Here is an 18,162-nt window from a genome sequence, read left to right on the forward strand (position 1 = left end):
CTTTGTCCATTGTCTTCTATCCAGGTAAACATGGTCACCTGGGCCACCACCTCCTCTCAGCCATCCTTTGCACCTCGCTGGCTGGAATCGGCTGGTCAGGTCACCAGGGTCCTCTCTTTGCAGCCCATTGTCCTCCCACTGGCCAGAACTGTGACTCCCGAGCTGGGCCTCCTGGTCACCAGTTGCTGGGGTATCCATTCTCTGAGCCTTTGGCTGGAGTCCTCTGTAACAACAAACTCCCTCTCCCTATCACCTTGTTAAACCAGTAACACCCAGGGAAACTCTGTCCCACCTCCTCTGCATGCAAACCATTGAAAAAAGCAAGAAAACCCCTTATGATACAACCAAGAAAAAAACAAGAAAATCCCTTAGGATAATACCAAGAAAGAACAAGAAAACCCCCTATGAAAAAAACAAGAAAACCCTCTATGAAAAAACCAAGAAAACTCCCTATGATAAAACCAAACCAACACTTGTCATGAGTTATCCTGTCAGAACAAACCTCTGGCCAGGGGGTGGAATTCAGTTTCGAGATTCCACAGTTACTATAAATGGTGTTTTGGAAGGGGGAATATTTACAAATTATGAAAAATATATTGACCAAAAGATGAAAAATGACACTTTATTGATTATTAAATATGAATTCAATATTCATTATTTGGAAGGATTTCTGAGGGGGTTTTTCCTGGATGGGGTTTTTTAACAGCAGAAAAATAAAAACCTCCTCTTCGTTCTCCCTGGGCAATGTTCTCCCCATTCCAGAGAGCCTGCACTAAACTTAGCCTAGAAAGGGTATCGCATGTGCATTCTCTGTGGCGGGGTGAATTTCACCCACTGTGTACAGGGAAATAATCCTAGTTGGTGAAATGCTTTAACTAGATGGCGCTGTTGACCTGAGACTCAGTGAGATTTTTGGGGCTCTGAAGAACTGAAATATTGTACGTTTCACCATTTGTGCTACGGCTTATATATTGGAGACCAAAAATACCAAATCCTTTATGAACTGGGCCTCTAGTTTTCACCCTCTGAGTCTTCAAATGTTAAAACTGATCATCCCAGATTCCTTGTGGGTTCCTAGCTAGAATTCCCAGCTGGTTAGGTCAGTGGGGACTGGTTAGATAGAAGAATGTCAGAAAAGCTTCCTTTCTTGAATCTCTTTATAATAAGTCTAAACGCTATCTGCTGCTTCTGCAAGCAGATGGAGCAAAAAGAGTAGTGGGGCCTGGGTGGAGGGATGGAGGGACTGTTGGCTCCACAGCTCTTCTCCTTTTACCTCACTGATGATATTTATGTAGGGGACAATGTCATTAACAAACTTGTGGATCCTGTGTTGCTGCAGAGGTCCAGGAATTCAGTCAGATGAATAATTCACTATAGAACTGCTTGGTACAGACATCCTGTGCCTTAAAATCTCATTAAATGCTCTGTTTATATTATTGCATTATAGTTTGTTATTGAAGGTGCTGGTTTTAAATGCCACTAAAATGTCAGATGGTTAAAAATGTCAAAGTGAAAGTTGCACAAAGCAGATCATTGCCTAAAGCTAATATGAAAATAGCATATTTATCCATGTTGAAAGGTACTTTCTGCCCTGGGAACCAACTCATGAAGGTAGATTAAATTGAAGTAAATGAAATGGGTGTGCCAAATTCAGCTCTGATGTGAGCAGGTGTAATGCCCATTGACATCAGTGGCAGTGGAATTTATTCCAGAGCTGAATTCATTTCAGGGATCTGCCACCTTTTAAGAATAGCTAAGGGTCCTGATTCTCAGTTACAGTAAAGCCCCTTTATACCACTCTGGCAGTGTAAAGGGACTCATAGTAGGCAGTGCAAATTACACTTGTACTCACATAAGGCTTTTGACATTGTCAGCGTGCACAAGAATTCTCTAAGAATTCAATCCTGCTCAAGATGTGCCAGTGACTTCAGTGGAAGCAGGATCAACCTCCTTGAAATTACAAACTCAACTCTTACTACTGAAGTTCAATCTTCTGGAAGTCCACTATGTGATCCCACTATGTCAATCTTAATAACCTGGGAGGTGATGAATGCTATGATGAATCTCGATGTCAGTGCAAAATCCTTCAATAGATCAACTCAGATGATAGCACTAATCAAAGCCTGATAACTACACACAGGTGAAAAGGTCTAAGATCGTATGGGGATGAAGGCCATGTAAGTACCTATATAACCAAGTGAAGCTTTGGGAAAATGATGTGTTCAAGACATTCCCTTCAGTTATCTTTTTTTCTCCCTTGCTCCTCTGTCTTTCTACCTACAGGTATCTTTCTTTTGGTTGTGGCAACCTCAATTTCCCTCATAAGCACTGTGTGTCCAATTAAGCTCCAAGTACCGAATTAACAAAATGACCCACTATCTCTGTCCCACAACAGATTCAGTTCTCACTGTTCACTTCTCTGAAGTTTACATTTATCCAGATTTCCTTAAAACACTTGGCTGTTATTAAACAAAGAAGACTACAAGGAACGTAGAGTGCAAAACAACTCAAGACAACTCAGCCTAGAAGACTGGGTGACAAGTTCCAGGAGTAACGTTTACCTTTTGATGCTCTAGTGTTATCAACAGTCATTTCTATGATTGCTTAGCCCATGCTAGATCTTAAGGAGACCTACAATGGTGTTTTTTTGTTGTTGTTTGTTTTTTTACTAGGCAGCACAAACTGCATTGAGTCAGGGAGAATTTACGTGGTCTTGTCTATATCCATCAGCCTCCTGAAAGAATCCCCTTTACCTTAATTACACAGGAACCCTACAGATACAAGGCACTTATATCCATATCAGCATGGTAGTCACATGGGAATGTAGCTCACATAAACTGGGAAAATTAACCATTCAGCTTCAGGATTAAAATACTCTACATAATATTAACATATATCTAACAAAAAATTCAGCAATTGATTTTAGGATCAATATTAAAAAATTCAAAAAAGCAGTCTGGTCATCTAGATCTGTTGTGCCGGTGTTATCAACCACTGGTTTGTAGGATTATTTTTTTAAGTCTTTTCACAACTTCTTGCTTTCAGAGCAACTTTTAAAAATACAACTTATTACTTTATGCCTCTGTTTTGGAGTAGTTCAGTTTCCTCTCACTCCTCGCTCTTATAGTTCACATTCATAAGGCTCTGAACTTCATCAGCTTTTGCCTAACCTGTCTTCTAATAGGAGTTCATCATGCCCAGTGCATGTTCTTTATAGCTCTGGGCTTAGTCTCCCATTATGACCCTTTATTATACTTTATAAAATCAGTTATGTCAAAGAAAATTATAGAAACTGGCCTGAGTTGAGCTCCTTCAAATTCGATTCAATTTGTGTCCATAACTAAGGATGAGCCAAAGAGGACATGTGTAAATGGAAACACTCTGGCATTGCTTCTTGATGATCACGATAGTATTATATATTTTTATTGCATTATATTTACTCTCGTTTGCAAAGCACTGTCAGATCTATGGACAAAAAACACTATATACTACCAAAGTTGTTTTAGTATTTGTCTATTTTATTTTGTTTATATCTTTATTATGCCTTAAAATTTGGCTTGCTTAGGTATATGACTTATACCTTTGTTCCCTGTGACTTTATCCTGTGTCAATTTCTACCTACCCCTCTACCTCACTGGAGTGATGTGAGACTTAATTCATTAATGTATGTAAAGCACTTTGAAAACCTTGGAAGGAAGGTGCCACACAGGTGCTCATTTTAAAATGAGATAGTCTATAGTGACGTGTTCCAATAGAAAAGGCCAGTTCTCTGACTTCTAAATTCATGGATTTAAAGCACTTTGAGATGTTTGGATGGACAATGCTATAGAAGCATAAAGCTGTATTATAAATATTTACTCACAAGCTCATGGAAACCAATGCACCACCAGCCACCATGTCCTTTAATTTAATTTCCCACTATTTTCTATTTGGTAAAATAAGCTGGAGGGATCCCTCAAGTATTTAATGGGCTGCTTTATGCATTTATAGATGGGTTTGACTGCAGCTAAAAATGTCCATGACATACAATAGGTTGTTTCTAGTTGGATTTTAAAAGAAAATAACTTTGATCATTTCAAAAGCAATGAAGCCTGATGCTCCAGTGAGAAAGGAAGGCGGTAATTTATGGCTACCATTAAGGAAACAAAGACAAAGACCGAGGGAAAGTTTCACTAAGTGAAGATTTACAAATGTGTATAAAACACCCTTACAACTAGAAATAGCCTGGTATTTCTCCCAGAACAAAACAAAAGGGAAGAGGAGGGGGAAGAAGGGGATACAGCCTGCCCACCTGCCTTCACTGGGCACAAAAAGGTCAAAAGAAGAACTTTTTTTAAAAAAAGTTACTTTACCAACTAACATGGTCACTTTGCCTGCAGAGGAAACCAGCTGTGTGAAGAACAGTCACAGTAATATCTGGCTTAGGAAAAAGGGTTACGGATCTGTGGTAGCCTTGGTAGGATCTGTGGATGACAGAGACTCTGCCTCTGTATATTGCGCAGGGTTGAGCATAGTCAGCACTTAAATAAGAATAATTAACAAAATAGCTGTGAGGGTATATATGTAGGGAGTGGGGGTGTTCACGTGCAGTGCTTCTGTATACACCTGTAAGTTGTAAGTAGATTAATGGGTACAGAGTGTGCATCCACTGCACATGTCAGATGTTTGCATGGGTTTGACTACATTAGAAAAGAAATCACTTTTGGGGCCTTTCAGAAAATGAATGTGACACAGTTTCTCTCTATCTACGTGTGCAGTTGAAACATTTTCAGCGCCAGTTTAGCTATACCTATTGCTTTGACACCCATTGTCAAGCCCTATACGTGTGTGAGTGGTGTTTGTATATGCATGCAAGGAATGCCTGTATGTGTATGGGGTATTGTGCTGATGTTTGAATACACGTGCTGTGGGTGTGTGTATAAGTGTAGGGCCTGCTTAGGTTGCTGGTGTGTGGTTGACTATGTGCATTGGCGGGTGTTTCTATAGGTGGTGGTGTTTGTATGTGGAAATATTTGTAGAAACGCAAAGGTGTTTCTGAGGCAGAGTATTTGTGTATGGGGAGGGCTTTTATCTATAGCTGTAGAGTGTGTGTGTGTGTGTGTGTGTAAAAGTAAATGTGTGTAAGTAAGTGTTATTTGGCCTTGCTTGTGTATGTTTGCAGGTGTTTCTGGGGTGGGGGATATCTGCAGGTGGGGGGCAGTTGTGTATATGTAAGAGGATGTGTGGGAGAGAGAGACACACCCCTGTAGGCAGAGCGCTGGGAGGGAGGCAGTGCAGGCTCCTCTCTCAAGGTGCCTGGCTGTGGAGTGGCCCATGAGAGCAATGGGGGGGGAGACCCCGAGGCCAGGCCCTCTGCGCCCCCTCCCCGCCGCCCCCTGCCCACGCCGCGCGGCAGCAGGAGCGGGGCGCGAGGCGGCTGTCAGTGCCAGGCAGGCTGGGCGCCCGCCGCCACCTCCCCCCACTCCTCCTCCTCCTGCGGGACGCGCCAGGCCCCGGCGGCCGCGCGATCGATGGGGTCCGGCCGCCGCTGCTCCGCCGGGGCGGCGCTGCTGCCGCTGCTGCTGCTGCTCCTCCTCCAGGGACAGGTCCGCGCCGCCGGGCTGCTCCTGCCCGGTGAGTGACCCAGCCCAGGGTCCGGGTTAGTTCCCTGTGGTGCCGAACCCCGCTATTGCAGCTCGGCTGCCCTGCGCCGGCCGGGGCGTCTGATGCTGAGAGCAGACGGTTCCCGCTGCATCCAGACCTGGACAGCGGCTTTCGCTCTTTGCCTCGCCCCCGAAAACCGGTTTCTGGCCCGGCCTGAGACTGGCAACACTTGCGCGCCTGCTTAACTTTACTCCCCTGGGGGGTAAATGAGTGGGACTTACAGGGGTGAGGGAAGTTAAGGCTCAGGCTCCCACACTGCCAGTGCTCAGCCCCTGTGAAGATCAGGGCACTGTTGGAGGGGTTTGTTTCTTAATATTGGCTTTGATCCATTACTTTAAGCCTGTGTGGAGTAGTCCCATTGACTTCAGTAAGGCTGCTCACATGTCTAAAGTTACACTTGTTGCAGTTTCAGAGTAGCAGCCGTGTTAGTCTGTATCCGCAGAAAGAACAGGAGTACTTGTGGCACCTTAGAGACTAACAAATTTATTAGAGCATAAGCTTTCGTGGGCTACAGCCCACTTCTTCGGATGCATATAGAGTTGCTGTCCTGTGAGTCCCAGGATATTGGAGAGACAAGGTGGGTGAAATACTATCTTTAATTGGACCAACTTCTGTTATCCTCCTTGGGAATTTAGTGTACTGGATTAGGTATACCAGATTGTGATGGCCATGTGTAGGATCCATAGATCCTGAAAGGTGTGTTGGGGTGGGAGTGTTGGTTCAATAAAAGATATTATCTCCTCACCCACCTTGTCTCTCTAAAGTTACATTTGCTCTTTCTGTGCTTTGCTGCTATTCTTTTTAGAAATGGGCTTGAACCGACCTCCAGCTCTAAAACATCCCTGGAAGATGGGGAGAGTTCAGAAATGGAACTGAACTTCACAATTATTATTTTTATCTGTATTGGTTTCAATTGGGAAAAACATCGTTTTTGTTTTATTTTTAAAAAATCTCTCATTTCTGAACAGGGTGCTGGACAAATCCTAGATGAATACAGTATTTACATAGCACCAGAGAGGTGGCTGGTACTTTTCAAACATATGAGATTATTAAATGAAAAATAATGTATCTGAATTAAAATGTGTAAACTTTGTGGACTGTTAGGTTGCTTTAGTTGGCTTGTAATATGGGCAGTGGTAAATATTTTTGTGACTGAACTTTTATTATGATGGTGGTGATTATGTTAAAGTTTTGTTTCCCCACTAGGAATCCTTCAAATAACAACATTAATATAAAAGAAACAAAACTGATGTTTGTGTTTTTAAAAAAATCTAGAAGTACAAGGTCGATGTAGCACAGTCTAAACCGTGTTCTATTAAATGTGGAATAAACCTAATAATTCTTCATGCATCTTCCTCCTCCGCAGCAGTTTCACTGCCAAGTTTAAGCCTGCAGCATTTGCTCTTAGTTTCCTTCCCCAGAGCCTCTCTTTCCAGCTCAGACCACCTTCAGTCGGAGCAGAAATCTCACCCAATGTGTATAGTAACTTTAAATCAACTTTCATTCTGCTGTATACACTAATGCTGCCTTTTCACTTCCATTCTTCATATGCATCCGGGAGATCAAAGGAATTAATAATAACAATAAACCCCCCTAAAAACCTGAATCAACCACTATGTACAAGGCACGGTATCTGTTTGACATTTATGCATTTTAGTTTTAGTTTAGAGAAAAACACTCTTGAGTGTGTCCTCTCTGTGACAGTGCTTTCCATGGACAGGTACATCTAAAAACACCTTAGTGTGCAGACAGATACATGGACAAGGAGAGTGGGAATAGTTAATTTGAGATAATGCATGAGCTTAATTTCTACACATTTAAGGTTTGTTGACAGCTGATCTCCTCCATCCCATACCAGTTTTTTGTCTCAGTGCTATACATCCAAATCTAATTGAAGGTCTTCTGGTAATTCCTCTCATCTCCAAAACCTTCTTTGCTGACCACTGCCCTTATAATAGTTTTTGTTATCCTGTCCCAAGATCCCACCTTCTGCTAATCTCACCACCTCAGCATTGTTTCTTCCCCTCATTTCCTGATGATCTTGATCAGAGGTATTTGTAGAGTGTCCATCACTATTATCTAGATCAAAGATTTGCAATCTGTGTTCAATGGGCCACTGAGGTTCAGCAGAGTATTTGATCATGGTCTGTCGAACCGGTTGGTAATTTGATGCTGGCCTAGTGTCTTGTTCCCTGCTGCTAAACGGCTTTAAAAGAAGCTAAAACCATGTTAATATTCTTCCTCATAAGAAATTACTCTAGTTATTACAGGCTGTTAGGTGATATGTGGAAGGAGAAGGTGAACAGTGTGATTGACTCATGGGACACCTTCTCTTCCATTCATAATCTCTCTGTTACAATGTGGTCCACATTGGGGGGGAAGGAGAAGGAGGGGTAAAGCGTGGCACTTATGATATAGCCACCAAATACTGTATTAAGACTCCAGGAGGACCTCCACTTCTACTGATTTGTCTTCAGTCTCAGATCCTTCCCATCTACGACTTCCTTTCCTACAGAACTTCCCTTTCCGCTGATCTCCTTTCCTTGGACCATCCATGGGATCTCATTCTGTTTGTGCTGATTTGCATCCTTTTTCTGCTGCCCTAGAAACTCCTGTTCTGATGATGTCTTCCCCTCCCTGTCACTCTTCTTTGATGGCCATCTACAGCTCATTCATATCCAGGAATTCCTCTTTTGCTGATCTTTCTCATTCCTCACTCCCCCCTGCCCTGAAGTTTCCAGCTGGATGTTTTAGCTGTGTACACTATGTGCTTCGTGAAAGGTGACTGCCTGCTGTGTGTTTCAGCAATGTTGCTCACCAGATGTGACTTTCACTTTTTATTTAAAAAAACTAATTTGGGAGCAATAAAAACACTTGAATAACCATCTGTTTAACGGTAAATAAAAGTTTGACGTGTCTGTGGCTGTGATTTTGAAACTCTTGACTGAGTGAGTGTTCGTTTTTTGTGAGACCTTTTTGTTAGTTTAAAGAATGTCATGCTTCCTAAGAGTGACATCATGGGTTTGAAATATGATTTTTTTCAGTAACTGGTTGTTTGGGGCTCTATAGATTAATTCTGTCTCTGTGTGTGTCTGATTCTTAGCTCCATACAGAGACATAGGACCATATTTTCTGCTGCTGTTAATCAGTTAATAAATGATCTGGAGAAAGGAGTAAAAAGTGAGGTGGCAAAGTTTGCAGATGATACTAAACTGCTCAACATAGTTAAGACCAAAGCAGACTGTGAAGAACTTCAAAAAGATCTCACAAAACTAAGTGATTGGGCAACAAAATGGCAAATGAAATTTAATGTGGATAAATGTAAAGTAATGCACATTGGAAAAAAACAACCCCAACTATACATACAATATGTTGGGGGCTAATTTAGCTACGACAAATCAGGAAAAAGATCTTGGAGTCATCGTGGATAGTTCTCTGAAGACATCCATGCAGTGTCAGAGGTGGTCAAAAAAGCAAAGAGGATGTTAGGAATAATTAAAAAGGGGATAGAGAATAAGATGGAGAATATATTATTGCCCTTATATAAATCGATGTTATGCCCACATCTTGAATACTGCGTACAGATGTGGTCTCCTCATCTCAAAAAAAGATGTACTGGCACTAGAAAAGGTTCAGAGAAGGGCAACTAAAATGATTAGGGGTTTGCAATGGGTCTCATATGAGGAGAGATTAAAGAGGCTAGGACTCTTCAGCTTGGAAAAGAGGAGACTAAGGGGGGATATGATAGAGGTATATAAAATCATGAGTGATGTGGAGAAAGTAGATAAGGAAAAGTTATTTACTTATTCCCATAATACAAGAACTAGGGGCCACCAAATGAAATTAATGGGCAGCAGGTTTAAAACAAATAAAAGGAAGTTCTTCACACAGCGCACAGTCAACCTGTGGAACTCCTTGCCTGAGGAGGTTGTGAAGGCTAGGACTATAACAGGGTTTAAAAGAGAACTGGATAAATTCATGGAGGTTAAGTCCATTAATGGCTATTAGCCAGGATGGGTAAGGAATGGTGTCCCTAGCCTCTGTTTGTCAGAGCGTGGAGATGGATGGCAGGAGAGAGATCACTTGATCATTACCTGTTAGGTTCACTCCCTCTGGGGCACCTGGCATTGGCCACTGTTGGTAGACAGGATACTGGGCTAGATGGACCTTTGGTCTGACCCAGTACGGCCATTCTTATGTTCTTATGTTATATTCTTATGTAGTATAACTCCATGGAGTTACACCGATTTACATCATCTGGAGATCTGGCCCATAATGTATAAATGCTAATACTCGTGCAAATGTATGCATATACATAATCATGCAAGCATATGCTAACACGCACACATCCACACATACACCCATCATGCAAGCATGTCTTGCGTGTTTCTTTCTTGCACATGCATGTGTGTGTGCACATAGACACACATGACCATTCAGCAACCAACCAAACATTCTCATGTTGGACCTTCTGACATCTCTCATGAATTTGTTTTTTTACAGATGTGGATGAGTGTGCCCAAGGGACTGATGACTGTCATCCAGATGCTATTTGTCAAAACATTCCAAAGCTGTACAAGTGCACATGCAAACTGGGTTACAGTGGTGAAGGGAAAATGTGTGAAGGTAAATTAACTGCAGTAATACACACTGCTTTAGCCATAGCATGTGTGTGCCAGACACAGTCCTATCGCCATTTGCTGATTAACTCATAGTTAGGAGTGCAAAAGGGATTCATGGGAACATTTGTGACAAGCTGTTGACTCCTTATGTCATATATGTAGCCCAGGAAACTGATATATTTCAAACTTCATTATATATTTGTGTGTTTTTAAAAAAACACAATCTTAAAAAGACAACAAATGCAGCCACTACTTCTGTCCAGCTCCTTAGATTTACTTTAGATACAGATTTATGGTAGGTACCCTTTTGAGAAGCCCTGGCTTGGAAGAGGAGAGAATGTGCCTTATTTCTACTGTGAATTTGTCTAGCTTCAACTTCTAGCCATTGAATCTTGTTGTACCTTTGTCTGCTAGTGTGAAGAGCCCTCAATTTCAAAATTGCTATTCTGCACATAGGTACTTACATACTGTGATCAAGTAATCCCTTAACTTTTTCTTTGTTACACTCAAGAAGTTCAATCTATTCAGTTTATCACTATAGACTCATAAGGCATATTTTCCAATCCTTCAGTCATTCTCGTGGCTCTTTTCTGAACCCTTTCTAATTTATCAACATCCTTTTGGACTTGTGGACATAGTATTCCAATAGGAGTTGTAGCAGTGCCAAATACAGAGGTAATATAACCTTCCTACTTAGGGTGACTAGGTGTTTGGTTTTTGACCGGAACACCCGGTCGAAAAGGGATCCTAGAGGCTCCAGTCAGCACTGCTGACCAGGCTGTTGACTGTCCGCTTGGGGCCTCTGCGCAGTGGGACTGGCAGGCTCCCTGCTAGCCTACGTGGTGCGCGGCTCCTGGGAAGCAGCTGGCATGTCCCCCTTCCGGCTTCTACATGTTGGGGCAACCAGGGGGCTCCACGTGCTGTCCCCGCCCCAGGCACCGCCCCTGCAGCTCCCATTGGCCGGGAAGCATGGCCAATGGAAGCTGTGGGTCAGTGCCCACAGAAGGGTCAGCGCCTGCAGACAGGGCAGCGTGCAGAGCTGCCTGGCCACGTCTCTGCATAGGAACTGGAGGGTGGACATGCTGGCTGCTTCTGGGAGCCGCTTGAGCTAAGTGCTGCCCGGAGCCTGCACCCCTGATCCCCTCCCAGGCCCCAGCCCACAGCCCCAGCCCTGATCTGCCTCCCACCCCCTGAACTCCTCAATCCCAGGCCGGAGCTCCCTCTCATACTCCAAAACCCTCATCCCTGGCCCCATCCCAGAGCCCTCACACTCCCCCGCACCTCAACCCCCTGCCCCAGTCCAGAGCCCCCTCCTGCACCCCAAATCCCTCATCCCTGCCCTACACCCCCAGCCAGAGCCTGCACCTCTTCTGCACTCCAACCCCCTGCCACAGCCCAGAGCCCATACCTCCTCCCACACACCAACCCCCTGCCTCAGCCCAGAGCCCCCTCCCATACTCCAAACCCCTCATCCCTGGCCCCACCCTAGAGCCCGCAGGTGCACCCCTAGCCAGAGCCCTCACTCCCTCTCACACCCCCACTCCCTGAGCCAGCCAGGTGAAAATAAGTGAGTGAGTGAGGGTGGGGTGAGCGAGTGACAGAGTGAGGGGGGTTGGAGTGAGCGGGGGCGGGGCCTTAGAGAAGGGGCGGGATATAGGAGGGGTCTTGGGGGAGGAGTGGGGCAGGAGGTGGGGCAGAGGTCTTCGGTTTTGTGCGAGTAGAAAGTTGGTAATCCTATTCCTACTTGAGATTTTCTTGGTCATACATCCAAGGATTGAATTAACCCTTTTGGCCACGGCGTCACACTGGGAGCTTGTGTTCAGCTGATTAGCCACCCTGACCTCCAAAATACTTTTTTGGGGTTACTGCTTCCCAAGATAGAGTCTCCCATTGTGTAAGCACGGTCTGCATTCTTTGTTCCTAGATATATAAATTCCACCCGGTAAGTTTCAAGGTGCTTACCTATAAAAGCAGGCTGGCCATTGACAATATGTGGGAACAAATATAGCATTGATTCCTTTAAAAGAAGTATTAGTTTCTTGCAGTTAGGGCTGAAGGTTTGTGCCTCAGGCTGAGTTGAGGCTAGTTTCAGCAATGCACATGTAAGTTTGAAACTGGGGCAAAATCATGCTTGTATGAACAATACCACAGAGCTATTAAAGTTCTCATGAAAAAATGGGTTTGACCAAGTCTGGGCACAGTAGGGGCCTGATCCAGCTCTGCTTAAGTCAGTATAACTCTTTCCATTTTCTTCTATGGTAGCTGGATTGGGTCCATAAAAAGCAGAAACTTTAGTACCTGCTGTATTTCTTTGCTTCTTCAGTTCTATTTATCATATTTCTAAAAAGGAAACAGTGATAAGAAGCCTAGCTTCAAAGCAGGGAGTCACTTACATTACAGTCATATGCACCAGGGCCTTAGAAACATAGGAACTGCCAAACTGGATGAAACCAGTGGTCCATCTAATCCAGTATCTCTACTTCTGACAGTTGCCACACCAACTGCTTCAGGCAAAGGGGAAAGAAACCTTGTAATAGACAGAGTTATTTTTTGAATCCTGCTTGGTCTTAATTATGTATTGTGGCAAGGAGTTCCACAGGCCAATTGCATGTTGTATGAAAATATATTTCTTTGTATTCATTTTGAATTTCCTTGAGTATCCCCTTGCTGTTTTATTCTGAGACAGGGTGAATAGAAGTTCACAGACTTCTTTTCTATCCCAATTGTTATTTTATATACCTTTTATCATATCACTTTGTATTCATCTCCTCTTTAAGGCAAACACAACCCAACTTTTCAATTTCTCTTTATATGTGGGTTTTTCCATATCCCTACTCATTCTTGTCATCTGGCTCTGAACCCACTCTGTTTCTGTTATAGCCCTTTTCAGATGGCATGTCCAGAACTGACCACAGTATTCCAGGTGAAGGCATACTATTAATTTAAAGAATGTCATTATAATATTTGCTCTGTTATTATCTATCCTATTACCAGCCAGCAATATATTGGTAGCATAGCAATGATAACTAGGATGGATCACAACATTTTGAAAAGTTACATGAAAAATTTCAACATCATTTTCTGTTTCACACTTTCACCCATTTTTCATTTTCTGTTTTTGAAAAATTTCGTCACTTTTAATTTAAAATATTTATGAAAATGTTATCAGAATGGTTAGTGAAATTTTGCAAGTACTAAGAAACCAGGTTTTTGATAAACAAAAAAAAAATCTCTGACCGTACTGATGGTTTTGATTAAAATTTTAATTAAAAATGTTGCAAAAAATATTGACCTTTTCTCACTGTTTTTGGCTTTGGAGTGGGTGAAATCCTGGCTTCCTTGAAGGCAACTGCAAAACTCCCATTGACATTAGTGGAGCCAGGATTGTACACAACAGTTTTTGTTTTTTTTGGGGGGAAAAAAGAACACACCCACCCACCCTGTCTCCATGACAAATTCATCCCAAGAGGGCACATGTACCTACTGAGTTATTAAGGTATTTTTATAATGAGCAGCTTCTTTAAAACATAGTTAGGCAGTGAAACATTTGGGGCTAAGTCTTCTGGGGGGCTGGGAAATCTTAACTCCCGTTGAAGTTCTTAGTGCCTCTCAGAAAGTACAGAATGTGTTTTAGGATTGGGCTTTTGGACCCTAAAATGAAAAAAGCCAACCTGGGCCCCTCAGATGACACAAGGGTGGCAGAGTGCACTTGCTATGGCTAAGGCCAAAATTTTCACCTAAAATTAGTTACCTATATCTATATTTGAGCATGTACTAATAAGGGTCCTGATTCCCAAAGACTTCAGTGAGCACTGTAGATGGTCAGTACCTTGGAAAATCAGGCTACTGATTTAGGTATGTAAATGTGGATTTAGGGGGCCTTTGTTAGGGATCCATGTTTGAAAAATTGCACCTTAATATTTTGGGGTAACTGCTACCATAGATGAAGCTCTAGTGGCTAGAGTGCAGGACTGTGAGTCTGGAGACGTGGGTTCTGTTCTTGGATTTGCCACTAACTTACTGTTTGACCTTGGGCCGGGAAGTGTCTATACATTAAAGTTATACTATACCAGTATAGTTAAAGTGGTACAGCCCCTTAGTGTAAATGCAATTATACAGTATCAGCATAAAGGTGCTTTATACTGGTATGCCTATTCCCTTACAGGGGTTGTACAGATATAACTGTTATGGTAAAAAAAACAAAACAAACAAAACAAATGAACACAAAACAACCCTTCCCAAACCTCACCCCTCACTGTAATAGGTGCACTGGTACAAAAACCTGTTTGTAGACCAGACCTAAATCATTTAGGAGCATGAGTGTTGTGGTCTAAAGTCACTGCATTGCTTTTGAAAATCTCACCCTTAGAAATCCTTAGGTGAAAATAACTGTGTAAGCTCTCATAGTATTATTAATAGTGTAACAAGCATCATCAGATGTCTGGGAAAAGTGGAGATTGGTCGAAACCATAAACCTGGATCCAACCCGCCAAAGTTTCACGTTGGAGGGGATTTAGGAATTGAAGCCTGGATCTGAATTTAACACCAATTCTTTCTCTTTATGTTGGGTCAGACCAGAACCCTAGCATTAAACATACTGAACATTGGGGGATTCAAATTTTTTATCTGGATGTTGTGGCTTTGGCCCATCTTAAAAGCTCTATTTGAAACTTTTGTCTGACTATAAAGGGCTTTGGGATTGTCCCTATCTCTTTCCCTCAGTGCCCTAACTATGCTGGTAAAATTCTGCCCTGTGCAAACAGATGAGCAGCAGACGACATAGGTACTACCTCAGAGTGTAAGTGGGATTTTGAAGATGTGCAGAGACAAATTTCATCATATGAGCTGAGTCCCACATGTACCAATGTTATTAGGAGTTTTGCTGTTGATTTGAAATGGGAACAAGATCATTGTTGGTTTGTTTGTGTCTTTTAAATCAAAGCTCCTGGTGTGTGATTAGTTTATTTTGCTTAAAGAGTTTTATGCTAGAAATTGTTTTCTAGTACAAACATGAGGAAGATCAAGTCCTATATATTCAATTTCTTTATTTAGAGAGAAAAAAAAGTGTTGGTCATTTATCATTTCATTTGACGTATCAAAAAGACAAAGGTAATTTAGGACCAATGTTTATATTGGGTGTTAACAGATTTTAGAAAATATGTTAAATAGACAGAATTGTATGAATATGTTTTTTAAATAAAAGCTGTTTATTTGGATTTAAACATTCCCTTGCAGAATTTGCAACTAATCATTGCAGTTTTATGCTAGTGCTTGAGAATCAGAAGCTAAATTGACTCCTGCATTTTAATAATCAAAACTGAGTCAGATGCAAAGTGAACAGACAAATTGAAATGGTAAATTAGATAGTTAAAATTCTTTCCATTGTAATAATGAGAGTATTGTGATGAATGCAGGTAAGGAAATTTGTCATTTTTTAAAAATATGTAGTTTGATTCTTCCCTCAAATTGATTCTATGTCAGTGTGACTTCACTGACTTCAGTGGATTTAATCCTGATTTACATCAGCGTATAAGAGAGGAGAATCAGATCCATGATTTTTAATCTAACATCTTTTTTAATAAGCAGCTTTAGAAAGCTTAAAACTATACTAAAACACTGGATGGGAATCCTAATGCATCTTGTCATCTTTCAGAAACATTGAACAAATAATGTGCTAAGTATAGTCTATTTGCAAGACAATGATGATTTAAGAGAGCAATTACTGTTCACATTTATACAATCATGTCAGGACCTGTCTATGCCAAACCAGGAAGCATCCATCAGATTGACTTTTGCTTTATCCCTCAGACATTGATGAATGTGATAACGACTTCAATGGAGGCTGCGTACATGAATGTTTCAACATTCCAGGCAATTATCGCTGTACTTGTTATGATGGTTTCATGTTGGCGCACGATGGCCATAATTGTCTCGGTAAGGAACATGCTTGCTAACATTGCAAATATTGATGCTAATATATCCCTTTTTAATTTTGTGAAAGTAAAAAGCCTGTGATTCCTGGATGCTGTGTTAGATAAGATGTCTAGACAGGAATGATACATATTAGACAAAGGAATTCCAGGTTTCGACATTTCAGTCTCTGTGTGACTGCTCTGTGGCTCAGTTTCCCCATCTGTAAAATGGGGGATAATACTGATACATTTTTCTTAAGTGTTTTGAGTTCTTTGAATTAAAAATTGTAAAGTATCCTTCATTATTCTGTTAACGTGTTTCTTTAGGGAAACTTTAGTAAATTGACCTGTTTAATACCAGGAACATTTCCCATTTTTTGGGAAATGTTAATTTATGGTCCCAGCCATGTGTTGGGGTTGGGAGAAAGGAATCATTTCTCCAGATAATGGAGTAGCTATGCCTCACCCTCCCATTTATGTATCCAGGGCTGGCTCTGGCTTTTTGGCCGCCCCAAGCAAAAAAAAAAAAAAACAAGGGGCAGCCAGAACGGCAAAGTAAAAAAAATAAATAAAATAAATAAAAAACCTGCGGCGCGGCCAGAGTGCTGGTGCAGGGGGACCGGCTGGGGTGGGAGAGGGAGCAGGCGGGAGAGAGAGAGAAGGGGGCGGCCAGGGCTACAGCAGGGGCGCTGCCACATGGCCCCTCCCACTGTGCCACCTCCTGCCGCCTGCCGTGAGGGCTCCGCTCTGGTCAGCGGGGAGGGAAGGAAGAGGACTGCCCTGCAGGGCGCTCTGGTTCTCCACACTGCCGCCCCCTACAGCGCAGCAAGAGCAGAACAAGAACAAAAAAAAAAAGCAGCCGTGCCACCCTAGGATTGGGCGGAATGCCGCCTCGAACAATCTGCCGCCCCAAGCACCAGCTTGCTCAGCTGGTGCCTGGAGCCGGCCCTGTATGTATCTTATATGGGCCACATTTCTGTACTACCTGAGCAGCTCACAATCTCCAATGTATTTGTCCTCACAATACTTGCGTGAGGTAGGGCAGTCCTATTGACTCCATCTTACGTTGGGGAACCAAAGTACAGGAAAGATAAGTGACTTGCTCAAGGTTATCAGGGAAGTCTGTGGTGAAGCAGGGAATTAAGCCCAATTTTCCCTGTGTCCCAACCATTGCATCCCCCTTCTGCTTTCCGGGTTTGGGCGGTACCTCTGGCTCCTGCTTGCTGCAGGGCAATGATTGGTGGAACCGTGTAGTGAGTCTCCCTCAGACTAATGTGTGGACCCCTGTGTATCCCCTACAAATGCTGCTCATCACTGCCTGAGCAGTGGGGTCATCACTGGGTATGTTACCTTAGGAGATTTCCACTCCTGTTGGGGAGGGGATTTGCCCCCTATTGCAGAATTTGAAGACTATTGTGAGCCATGCGAGATATTTCAAATTAGCATGCAGTATTTTAGTAATGGGACCAGGCCTCTATTAAATATTTAGGGCAAGATCCTGGTGTAATTTGGCATAGCTGCTTTGTCTTCATTGGAACTACATCAGTTTACATCAGCTGAGGGTGTGGCCCATAGACAAAGTCCTGTCTGTTGGTGTGTAAATGGGAGAGGGTGGGGAAGGCACTAAGTTCCAAGGGTTGCACTATCCTGCCAAAGCTGGGTAGCCATATAGTCTGGGCAGAAGCAACTGAACTATTTATTGATGCTTTTTAATATTAGGAAGAGTGTCTTATCCTCTCTCACACTTATTTAAATACACAAGTGAAGTTCCATGAGGTTTACATTAAGGACACTCAACTGTGTGAGCACCTGGCCTCTTTAATAAGGCAATAAAGGGGTATATTCTCTCTCCATACAAAGAACTCCTCTAGCACACGAATACATCTGGTCATATTCTGATCTCAGTAACTTCACTGGCGATACCTTGAATTTACACAGTGGTAACTGAAGCCAGAAACTGGCCCACTGTTCTGTTAATATAGGGT

At 42.5% G+C, this 18,162-nt stretch overlaps 1 protein-coding gene across 6 annotated transcripts in view; it reads left to right on the top strand.

The window, feature by feature from the left end:
- The first annotated feature begins 5,489 nt into the window (after positions 1 to 5,489).
- The window catches only part of SCUBE2 (signal peptide, CUB domain and EGF like domain containing 2), a 66,960-nt gene continuing 54,287 nt past the window's right edge, over positions 5,490 to 18,162 (top strand). For 4 of the 6 annotated variants that reach the window (XM_034770062.1, XM_034770066.1, XM_034770067.1 and 1 more), the window contains exons 1-3: positions 5,490 to 5,613; positions 10,147 to 10,269; positions 16,074 to 16,199. In XM_034770062.1, the coding sequence (XP_034625953.1) occupies positions 5,511 to 5,613; positions 10,147 to 10,269; positions 16,074 to 16,199 (352 nt within the window). In that variant the 5' untranslated portion in view covers positions 5,490 to 5,510. Of the gene's footprint in view, positions 5,614 to 8,123; positions 8,425 to 10,146; positions 10,270 to 16,073; positions 16,200 to 18,162 lie in introns of those variants that run through there. The other 2 variants (XM_034770063.1, XM_034770064.1) reach the window with 2 other exon arrangements.

Source organism: Trachemys scripta, chromosome 4, assembly GCF_013100865.1.
Source record: "Trachemys scripta elegans isolate TJP31775 chromosome 4, CAS_Tse_1.0, whole genome shotgun sequence".
In the NCBI taxonomy this organism is placed as follows: Eukaryota; Metazoa; Chordata; order Testudines; family Emydidae; genus Trachemys; species Trachemys scripta.